The 12,330-nt window shown below is 26.1% G+C and overlaps 1 protein-coding gene across 1 annotated transcript; it reads right to left on the bottom strand.

Moving 5' to 3' along the window:
• Positions 1 to 2,987: 2,987 nt before the first annotated feature.
• On the bottom strand, positions 2,988 to 7,111 carry LOC117175100. The gene is made up of 3 exons (XM_033364652.1): positions 6,991 to 7,111; positions 6,683 to 6,892; positions 2,988 to 3,441 (listed from the first exon to the last, which is right to left on the bottom strand). The coding sequence occupies exons 1-3, from the start codon at positions 7,037 to 7,039 to the stop codon at positions 3,233 to 3,235; spliced, it is 468 nt and encodes a 155-aa protein (XP_033220543.1). The 5' UTR covers positions 7,040 to 7,111; the 3' UTR covers positions 2,988 to 3,232.
• Positions 7,112 to 12,330: the final 5,219 nt, after the last annotated feature.

The following is a 12,330-nucleotide window of genomic DNA, read 5'->3' as shown; positions in this document are numbered from 1 at the left end:
CAGTACCTAAACGTACTTTATTGTACTCTAATACATTTCCCAAAGTTTCAGCTCGATATTTTATTTAAAAAAAAAGTTCTTAGGTTCAAAAAAACATTCAGTAAACGGAAAAAGTGAGGTCGGTAATATAGGTATTTAGCTGTGTCACATGCCCTTAAGATGATTAATTAATTAATTATTCATTAATTTATTAATTTAAAGAAATTAATAAAAAGTGCTTCATTTTTTTTGGAAAACTGTGCTGTTACAATTTGAACTCCAGGTTATTTAAAAAAAGGGGACACGGGTGATGCTGAACGATTAAGAAAAAATTTCTTTCAATGGAAAACGAACAAACCAAGAATTGAATCTTTGGGAATACAATTTTAGACCGCCCTCAGTCATATCTTTCATATTGGACTTACTCAAATTTAAAGGCTTCAGGATTATTTTATAAAAATAATAATAATTACTATTATTTAGCTATTTACATTCATTTTAATTTCATTTTATTTAAACCATTTATAATTTTTTTCTCTAAACAAATGAATAAAAAAATAACGAAGTTACGTGACAAAAGATTAATTCTGTCCAATTTCGAGGATCCATATGTCAATTCAATATTTCCGTTCTGTAAATTCCTGGAATACAATCAGAAAAAAACTCAAAATTATTATTTAAAAAAATGCCCAGAATAATGTTAATAAAAACCTAATTTGAAAATTTGGGGTTTGGAATTCCAAATTCCAAAATCTTGAAATTAAACTTATTTTTCTTGTATTAAAAATGTTTAAAATATATAAAAATTTTAAATTTAGAACAATATATAGTGCATAGAAATGAAAGCAGGTCCTTTGCAGCTGAACAGAAATAATCAAAATTTTACTTGAAAAATTAACTGGGCCGACATAATTTTTTTAAATAAACATTATTCTGAAAATCAAAATTTCAAGAGAATATGGAGGAGAATGTGAAAAAAGTGATGGCTTTGTTCCTGATGAACTCGAGTGATATATTGTTGCACCTTAATTCTATTCAAACTTTTGCTTTCGAGAAATAAAAAAGAAGAGAAGTAATTATAGTTCTCGAAGTAGACTTTACATAAATTATTAACTAATTATAATTGTACACGAATAAAGAATAATAGCTAAAAACAAGTTTATTAATTGGTCATGATTTTTAAAAATAGCAAATAATTGCTTCCTCATAGAGGGAGGTTTGTAATGACCTAACTTTTTCAATCTTCTTTTTTGACATATTTCGATATAATTCAACCCCAAGAGCACCAGAATTTTTGTTAATGTCCGTGTAACAGTAAAAGAGCTATTGATCATGAAATTTGGACGAACTGTAGCTCCGATTGATATCTTGGTCTGATAGGATTTTTAGCTGAATCAGCCATTTAGAAAAGGGGTGTTTAGCTAAGAGATTAAAAAAAATGTTACCGTATTTAAATTGGAAAAGCTTTTTGAATATTAAAAATACAACAATATGATTTTCTAATGCATTTGTTACAGTCTTCGAGCTGCATCGATTGATCTATTGTTGAAGCTTCTATGACCCACCGGTACCGATTTATGAAGTTAAAAAAGTTGTTTATTCTGTTTATATGAGAAAAACTTTGTTGATATTCAAAATACAACAAAACTATATGTAGTTATATTTGTTCGTGTGTTAGAGACGCATTGATTGATCTATTGTTGAAGATTCTTTGACCCACCGGTATCGATTTACGAAGTTTAAAAAAAAATGGGTGTATTTTGTTTATATGAGAACAACTTTTTCTCATATTAGGAATGCTACAATTGAAGAATTTTTCATGACCTATCATAAGCTACCAACTCGTTCTTTAGTTTACTAACCAAATTAATTATTTTTTTAAAATGAATTTTTTTGTATATATAGAAATATCACAGTACTATATTTGATTTAATTATTCGCGTCTTAGAGACGCGCGGATTGATCTACTGGGGAACTTTCGTCGACCATTCTTAATTAATATATACCCACTTGAAAAAATAAAAAGATGTTACATTGCTACTATGAAAAAATTTGTTTTAATTTGGAATCTAACATTTTCGCAAGTTAAACAGCTGTTCACTGTAACAGAACACATCGATTTACATTTTTATGGACTGTTTGATTTTCTGAAAACAAGATTTTGGGTCAAACAAAAACGTAGGCTTGACAAATATTTAAAGTATCCATTTTCTTTGTTTGGCTGGAGAAAAACTTCCCTCTATGAGGAAGCAAAATTATCATATCATATATCCACAGGACTTGACAGTGGTATCTTTTAATTATAATGATACCATAAAGTCATATGCCTAAAAAGATTCAAGGAATTTTTCAGGAATTTTCAAGGATTTTGATGATTTAAATAAATAAAAAAAAGTTCTAACATTTTCTGAGGACTATTAGAGGATATTAAAGATTTCAAGATGGCATATACGAATTTTCAAGGATTTTTAGAGATCTCAAAAAAATTTAAGATATTTTGTTATTTTCAAAGGATGTTATAGAATATAGCGTACTTGAGAAAATTCCGAGGAATTTAGTGAGATTTCAAATAATTTTGTTGAATTATAAGGTATTTTCGAGAAATTTCGAAAGATTTCGATGATTGAAATTAATTGAAAAAATTTCTATTATTTTTTTAGAAGTTACGGAGGATATTAAGGATTCAAAAATTTTATATGGGATTTCAAGGATTTCTAAGTATTTCATAAAAATTCAGAGATTTTTACATTTTTAAAAGGATTTTAAAGAATATACCGTATTCTCGAAAATGTCGAGGATTTTAGTGAGATGAATAATGAAGACTAGGGGATTGATTTTCGAAACGTGTATTACCAGAACATATTCTAATCATAAAGTTGTACCCTAGTGTATTAAAATTCTAATTTAAATTTAAATATATTTAAAGCACTTAAAACATTTTTAAAGTACTAATATTTGATTTACGTTTACGTTTGATATTCCCTTTTCTGGTATTTCTTTAAAAATTAGGATACAGTAACAATCGATATAACAGCAATATAATTTAATATAATATAATAGCTATTTTATGGTATAATATTGTAAAAATCCTTGAGAATGGAAATAGAAAATGTCACAGTAAAATTCATATTTTGTACTGATTGGCAGCCTTGAAAAAGATTGGCACTTTTTTCCCTGCTATTCTAGTATAAATTGAGTTCCTTCTGCTAATTAATACATTTACTGTACATAAAAAGTAAAAATTATAGAAAATTTAAATAAAAATAAATAGTAACAATAATATAAATAATGTAGTATTAAAAATTGTAGAGGCCCCATTACATAATTCTGTTTCACAGACGTATGCTCTAAATTTATGACAACCGTTTGTTATATCTACTGGCTTTTTTGGCGAGGGATTCATATCATAACCGTCGTTTCTAGTTGGTGCGCAGTAGCGTATAGTAAATTTGACATCTTTTTCTGAAAAAAATATATCACTGTTTAAATATATCAATCATATCCTAATTTTCTGGTCTTTAAATTAAAGATAGATAAGAACCACGGACGATAAGTCTAAATATTTTATTTGTTTCACCAAACATTTGAAAAAAAATAATAACGTTTTGATCAATTAATTTAAGTTGTGTCTCCTATCCGTGACCAAAACCCCTAATGTTTTCTGTCTAATTTACTTAAATAATAATAATTTTTGTTAAATTAAAATTAAATTACATTTTTTTGTCAAATTGAGTTTCGTTCCATATCCTTGGTCGAAATGGTTCATAATATAAATTTAAAAATTTCCAAAAGTCACGGTAAATTTTTTTTTAAATATACAGTATAATGTGAATTGATTCACAATGTCTTACTGAAGAGTTCAGTGAATCAGACCGAGGAGAAAAACAACAATCATATTTTTTATTTAAAAGATTAACAAAATGGAATGTACAACAAAAAATAAAAATGATCAACCCTAATGAAAATTATAGCATTATTATTGCACATTGGATTCTATAAGTTTTAACTTGATCTTTTTGTTATGTTTAATTTTTTTAAACATTTTAAAATTCTTTATTATTTAAAACAGTTATTAAAAACTTTTAAATGTCTTCCAAAATTCCTCGAATTTGTTGTACACTTTTGGAAAAATTCAGCATACTTAAAAAACTGCCTTAAAGCGTTTTAAATATTCTTCTTAGGTAAATTTAATAAAATAAAAAATCATTAAAAATTTTACCAGAAATCTGAATCAATTTTTTTTAGCTATACTCTCTTGCAAACTTCAAATTTTTAAAAAAGCTTCTAGATTTTTTGTTTGGAAACTTCAAAAATTCTCAATTTTTGACAAGTAAATAAAAATTGATGTAATAACTTCAGAAGTAATATGTAATAGCTTTGAACAATGTAATAGACAATGAAACCACTTTTGTTTAAAAATACCAATTTACGAAAAAATGTTAATATAATCCATTATTGTTTAAATATTGTAAATATTTTTGAGATCTAACAACTTCTTATGAATAACAACCATTTTAGACTAAAACACTAATATAAAATAACATAAAATTGCTTAAGATTGCAAATCTTCTTCTCAAAGAGATATATTTTTTGTAAGTCACCGATTTCCAAATGAAAACGTTAATATAAACTTAAATTGTTAAAAAATGTGAATCTTATTTAAAATAGAATTTTATTTTATTAAAAATACCAAACTTCGATGAAAAACTAATTAAGATAATCCAACCTTTTTCAAAAGATCTTAAATCCTGTTCAAATTATAGTGCATTTCTTTGAAAATACTGATTTTCGTTGTAAAACTGCAGTGTAACATAAAATTGTTATAAACTCATGAATCTTCATTGAACTTTTATTATTTTATCATTTAATTTTTAATTTTTTATTTAAAAATACTAATACGTGTACCCCAAAAGGATATTCTTAAGGATTTTTTTTATTCTTAATGTTTCTTAAGGTATTATTAAAGGGTATTATTGGCCTAATAATAATAAAAAATGCAAAACCTTAAATTGTCAAAAGTTGTGAATCTTCTTCAAAATATTTCTTTTTTATATTAGAATACTAAATGACGAAGGCATTTCTGTTGTAAAATGGTTCTGAAACATAGAAGCACATTTTGAAATAATTCTTTAAAAAAATTTTATTATCACAAAATTTAAAAAAATGGTTTGAAAATCTTCCATATTCATCTTCAACATATTCTTAAATCTTTCAAACTTAAAATGGAACTTTTTAAATTAAACCTAATTAATTTTTTTTTCATGTATCATATTGTTGGTACGGGTAATTTTAATTATTTCTTAATATTACAAAACATTTACCATTATTTAATTTGTCTTTTTTTATCAATAATGTTTAAAAACATTCAGAAACATGTTTTATCATCAAATAAAGTTACTCATTTGAAAATTTAAATTTGCTAAATTGATGGTGCAGAAAATTCCTAATCTTTATATAGATAAATATTTTATTTTAATGATAAATACATATAACCTTATATTTATTATGGTTAAGGGTTTATGAACAGAATCCTTTTGTCATTTTCACAACATGTGGCTACAAAGTTATGAAGAGTATTGTTGCTTTTATTATTGAAGAAATAATTTACAGTTTAAATTTTCTCTTTTAAAAATAAATTATTACAATTTCGAATTCCTCCTTCGGAAATTTGATTTAAAAAACGCTAGAAAAATTGAAAAGAAAGAAAAATTAAAACTGCCACTGAAAACAATATTCATGCAATATTCAATGAATCAAGCAATAGTTAACAACAATCAGTGCAAAATTGTCGATAATTTTATTCAACCTATTTTTTAAATAGGATTAAATTTTTTCAATATTGATCCTTTATTCATTTAATAATTTGTTCAATTTCAAAATATCAGAAGTTCTAATTTTTAAAGTCTTTAAGTTAAAAATTGGTCTATTCTTAGGGGCATTGCATACAAAATTAATAAAATCATTGTTTAGTTACTAACGGTGCAATTGATCACATTTCATGATTTTTAATTTTGGTTTCATAATCACTTTAATTTCCAAACTAGAAATCTTCACAATTTGTTAAAAGAATTAAAGAACGAAGAATGATGACACTAAATACAAAAACATAGCTACAAAAAGCTAAACTAAAAAAAAGATTAAACAGCTAACATAAGAATCTACGAATGGAAGTATTATTAGATATATTGTCTAAATATTTAAAGGTAAAGAAATTAAATGTGCAGTTCATTAAAAAAAATTTCTTCCAATACAATTTTTTTACCCGATCGGTATATAAATTTAGTGCTTCTTTAGTTTTGAGCAAAAAATGTTCCTCGGTGCGTTTAATTATAATATCATATTTTAAAATCATTTGATAAAAGGTATTTAAAGCATGCAAAAGAACTCGGTGATTGGATTGAAAAAGGACTTATTAATATTTCAACTATTTATTGATAAACCCTCAAACGGGGTAATTTCGAACATATGGGCTAAATTTTGACAGTCCTGAATTGATAGTTTAAATTACCTAAGGGGGGTTTACTCAGAATCTAGAATCAGTCAAAGCCCCCCCCCCCTTCTTAAATGATTTAAACTTTCAATTTATGAATATCCGAATTCACCCCACATGTCCGAAATTACCAGTTTGACGCCACGTTTACTAAATTTCGAATTTAAATACGTTTTTACTGTAACAAATTGAAACTATTTTTATGGTACATACCATAAGTAACACTTTTCATACATCGGCGAGCAGCATTGCACAAAATATTTCCTTTGAGTTCAAATGGAGTCCTGCAGTATTCAGTGGGTAATTTGTCAACTCCAGGTAATGACAAATTTTGGGGCAATGGTCGCTCTATCACCTCATATTCTTGATCACCTAAACCTACTGGAATACCCTGTATACATTGATAGCAACGTATAGTAAATCCTGTAAGAATGTCGATGACATGTGTAAATATATTGTAATATTTTGATTTTTTTGGTAAAATATTCAGATATATGCTCAAAAATGAAATTATTGCTTACCTGAGGTGAAAGTAATAGAGAAAATAACTATAAATAAGATGAATTTCATTCTTAATTGACAAGGGCGTATTACCCTATGCTTTACTGAAGCTTCTGTTTAGCGAGGTTGGTTCATATCAAAACCTGTACACGATGCTACACGATACTCACGATGCTGAGAGCGCAGACTCCGTTCTGGAATGAGGGAGTGAAAAGCTGCCTTGATCAGAAGAACCAGAAAATCTATACCCATATTCTCAACCGTTGAGACTTTTTACTATAAAGTTTTATGAAATAATTTAAAAAGACTACGGAATTTATATTAAGAATTAAAAATTGTTTCAAGAGAATGAAAAAAAATCTTCAAATTCTTGGAAAATTTTAAACTGACTTCTTATTTTTAAAAAATTCAAGAGTAAACTGACAAATATTTCAAAACATTTTGAACTTTCTCCTCAAATTTCGAAAAAGGATTTGGACGATTTCAAAGAAAAAATTTTTGATTGGCAAGATTACGAAGTTTTAAAAAAATGCTTCAAGTTTAAGGGATATTAAGAAGTTTTAAAAACATTCAAAATTAATTTGAAGCATAACAAAAGTTGAAGAAGTTAAACTAAGTAATAATTCAACTTTCTTAAAATTCAAGGGATGATTTGAACTTACTTTTAATTTAAAAAAATGAATTTTAAGAGAATATTTAAAATGTCATTAAAATATTTTAGAAGCTTTCAAAAATAATCGAAACAGAATCTATAATTTTTAAACGCATTTTTTTTGTTTTCAGAATTTTAAGAAAGTTTCAGAAAGAAACAAATAATTTCGAAAGGTATTCGGAAAGTTTAAAAGTTTTCGAAATGGTGAAAAAGTTGATTTGAAATTTAAGGATTTCAAAAATTATAAACGATGAAGAATTCGAAAAAATTCGAAAGCATTTTAAGAATTTTGAAAGGTTTAAAAATTTTAAAAAATTTTCAAGATACCTGGGAAAATGTTGGATCAATTTTTATTTAAAAAAATCATTTTTAAAAAAAATTTAAGTACATATCAAAACATTTGAAAGAATTTCTACAAATGTCGACAAAAAATCTGGAATATTTAAGGGCAAATTTTTTAATTTTGAAAGATTTTTCAAAGTTAAGGAATAAGTCGAGTCAGTTTAAAATTCAAATATATTTTATCTTAAAAAAAATTAAGAGCCCATTTATCCTTTGTTATTCTAAAATTGTACAAAATTCTGTCTTTCTAAACTTTGTTCAAACAATTAGAAAGAAATATTTTAAAACTGGAGACAGGCTAAGTCATACACACTTACAATGTCACAGTATGACCTAATAATTGTTTGAATAGAATTATAAGAATGCCATCGCGTTATTTGGTTAAAGTTTTTTATTTTTAAAGTTTTCCATTTCTATACTCTTTTTCTAATAATTATAAACATTTCTAAGCATGTTTATTTATTTTTATTATTTCGCTAATCGAAGCTGTGAAATTTCACTCGTAACTACTTAAACTTGACCAATTTTGATTCAGAGATTATAAAATATTAAAAACTGAAATGTACTTCTTTAAGCACTCAAGTTGCTACTGATTCCCCTCGCGCCTGATTATAAAAATTGATTATAGTATAATAAAAAGAATATAATGAATAATAGACTTTTTTGGTGTCAAAAATTAATTTAAAAAATTTTTAAATTCGATTTGTCCAATTGAGATTTTTTTAAATAAAAATTGTTCTGAAGAATAAGGAGCAAGAATTTCAAATACTAACAGAGATCACTTAAATGCTAAAGTATTTAGCACTAATTCGCAGAGAGGAGTTTTTATTGTCTCAAAAGTTTTTGTTTGCTTTCAAGAGATCTAGGTCCGATGTAAATCATTTTCAATTGTTCAAAAATTTCCTTAGCAATAAAATATGTGATATAAATGCGATCAAATATGTCAATTTGGTTAAAAAAATCGTTAATTTTGTAGCGCTGTAAATTGTGAAGGGCTTATCTTACGAAAAAATTGGAAACGATGCATTATTTACAAAAAATTTAAATGATTTGGAGCAAAATACGATAATTTTTTTGTAACAAGAAAAAATTTTACATAGGAAAAATAAAAGAATTGTCAAAAAATATAAGAGTATGTTTTCTGTGAAAATCGACAGAATTCGAAAAGAAAGGTTTTATATTTAAATTAGGTTAACGCTTGTAGAATTTTAGAAAGAATTTGTGTTTTGAAAAATAGACGTCGAAAAAGAGCCGAATATGAAAACGATTCGATCAATACATAAAACTCACAATTATGGAATTTTCTGTACAAGGGAATACATAGGGAACTGTTTTAAGTACTTATATTTGACTGTGAATAAACAGAAAAAAATGAACAAGATTTCTAATTTAGATGATCATTTTAAGAATATAACTGAATGTAAGTCGCTTATCCAAAAATGTAATTTTTGTATTGTTACTGCTTTTTTATGACTGAGACAAAAACTGCACATCTTTTCAAAAAATTGTGATTACAACAATGAAGTTAATTTTCTGCTAAAAATGAGGAATTTTTATCAAAATACTTGAATTCCCAATCTTTTGCTGTTTCACCGTATAATTCGTCTGCTAACGTATATCTTCTTCTGTTTATTTTTAAATCTAAATACACGTTTATCCTTTCTAATATCCTATTCTTTATCTATTGTTGCCAATATTTTTTATCTTTCTCTCAAATTAAAATCATGTCTATCTTTTTCAATCTCCTTTTATTTATCTTAGCGTATTCTGCATCTATTAAAGTCTATCTTTTTCTATCTCTTTGTCAATTTAAATTCACTTCTACATTTTTCAATTCTATCTTCTTTTTGCCATCATATCCTTAATTTATTTATGTTAATCTTTCTGTATTTCTGTTGATCTAAATGAAGAAAATTTAAAAACATTGAACAATCTTTTTTTAAGGAAAGCAAAACAGATGATGAATTTTTTCGTAAAAGTAGATACGATTCTTGTTACCATCTATCTTTCTGGATAGGTATGGAAGGCCATTATTGTGGTTATGCAGTGTATAAATAATGAGGTCTCAGGGAAATGTAAAATTGCAGTAACTTCATTGTCATAATATAATTCCTGTCCATGTAAAATCTTTTTATTTATTATATTAGTTTAACATAGCTTTTTAGTTTTTTTTTTCAATTTTATTAACCGGCACCATCCTTATTATTGTTGTCTTTATTCAGTTCTTGATGTTTGTCTGTAAGAAAGAAGATAAGGTTCATTATTTTAACCATTAAAAAATATATAATCACACCAAAAACATCTAAGATGCAGAAAGTTACGCCAAGTGAAAATTCATCAGTATTATCAACATAATTTATAAAATCAAAGCCTGCATGTGTATCTAATTACAAACACATAATGATAAATTTCGGTTGTTCTATAAATCCTCAAATTTTATTTTAGCAAATATGAAATATATATGCTATATATATATTCAGAAGTTATTTTTTTCGATTTTTCATAGATTCCAAATTTATTAGTGTTTTACTGGGTTTTGTAGGAAAAGCTTATGGATTATGTAAAAGGGCTTTCCATCCTTTGACACGCCTAGCGTAAAAACTATTAAACTATCAACCCTGAGTTAAATGCTCATAATTGCGCAACTATGCAAAAAACATTAAAAGTAAGCCATTTTTACAGAAAATAACCCTGTTAGCACTCCTGGCGCAAAAACTATTATGTCTGATGACTGAATTTTGTACATAAGAATGTTTTTCAAGTATGTAATGCAAGAAAAAATACTAGGAGCTCTGCGAAAGATACTCATCATAACGTTGATATCAAAAAACATTTCAATTTGCTCAAAATAACCCTGTTAGTACAGTTAGCGAAAAAATTATTAGGTATAATGACTTCATTTTTAACACAAAGATGTGGTTTAAGTATCTAAAGCGAGAAAAAAGACTAAAAACCCTGAGTTAAATGAGCAGCATAACGTCGCAATGCAAAAATATGACAATTTAGACCTTTTGCTTCAAAACTTCTCAAAATTGTCTCAAGTTTGGTTAGAAACCAGCATACAGGATTGAAAATTTCCTAAAAAAAAATCTTCATAACTGCCTAGGGTTAACTTTACAAAAATTATTTATAAATTTAACTCAAAGCCATCATACGAAACTGGAAATTTCCACACAAAAAAAAGAAGAAAATTCTTAAACGTACATCTTCCAGCCCGATTGACGGACTGATTTTTTTACTTAGTGGCGATTCACTAACGTTAATCTTAATTTAAAATTTATAAGTAGGCTAGCACTAGCAATTAATAATATATATTATGATTTTTTTTCAAGGTACCCAAAAAATTGTATATTGTTCCAAAATAATTAGATCGCCGATTATTTCCTAATAATTCAGGAGAAGTTAGAATTAATACTTAATTTTTTTAAATTATCCGAACACATATTTATTTTTTGAAAATAGTATTTGTGGAAAGTTGTAGATATTTAAGAGAGAAATATTTTATTTATAACCAAATTTTACTAAAATTAGTATTTTTCAAACAAAGTGGAAAAAATGTTTAGTTATACATATATACATTTAATATATCTTCTTTTACATTTGATTAACTAGAAAGAAAATGTTATACAACCACAAAATATCCCTAATTAGGACAAAGCTGAACATAAGTTTTAGTATATAGTTTAGTTTTTAAATTACCTTGTTAGGCTAAAGAATCGCAGTTTGATGATTAGGCTTATACAAGCAAAATCCTCGCTCATAAACTGCAATACGATTTATACCATCATGAGATAGTATATCATCACTGTTAGGATGGAATGTTACTGGTTGTCCGTTCTCTATAACTGAATTAGTACAGTTTTTTTATTGAATTAGTAATTGAATGTTTGAGACATGGAAAGGTCATATTCTAGAATTTCACTAAAATGAAATAGTAAAAACACCTGATTTTATTTTAATTAAGTTAACAAGTACAAGTATTGACCAATTCTTTAGGAAATTTTCGTAATAAGAAACAATGAAAACAATTATTTATGAAATTTTTAAATTTTCTTTGCAAAATACTAAAAATTTCCGAAAATTTTGGGCATTTTTTATTATCGGAAATTAAAGAAAATATGGACATTTTCTGTGACTCTAAAAATGAACGGAAATTTCAGGTATTCAAAATTGTTGGGAAATTTATAGTCGTTTGTCGGTAATATATGGTCATTTATAGTAACTCATCACTTCTAGTTGGTCCAAACACTATTTAGTAATCATCATCAGTTTATTGTCACCTCATAATGTAGTAATCTTGCTCAAATAATGCAAACGTAGCAGTTAGAAAAAGTTACAAAAAACATATTTTAATATATAATTAATT

The sequence above is a fragment of the Belonocnema kinseyi genome, chromosome 6 (genome assembly GCF_010883055.1).
Source record: "Belonocnema kinseyi isolate 2016_QV_RU_SX_M_011 chromosome 6, B_treatae_v1, whole genome shotgun sequence".
NCBI classification, from domain to species: Eukaryota; Metazoa; Arthropoda; class Insecta; order Hymenoptera; family Cynipidae; genus Belonocnema; species Belonocnema kinseyi.
The sequence above is the reverse complement of the archived record's forward strand: the minus strand, read 5'-3'. Positions and strand labels throughout refer to the sequence as shown.

Coding starts and splice junctions, on each gene's coding strand:
- LOC117175100 (XM_033364652.1), bottom strand. CDS start 7,039: ATGAAATTCATCTTATTTATAGTTATTTTCTCTATTACTTTCACCTCA. Junction 6,893..6,990: donor CTCTATTACTTTCACCTCAG/GTAAGCAATAAT, acceptor ACATTCTTACAG/GATTTACTATACGTTGCTAT. Junction 3,442..6,682: donor TATGAAAAGTGTTACTTATG/GTATGTACCATA, acceptor TATTTTTTTCAG/AAAAAGATGTCAAATTTACT.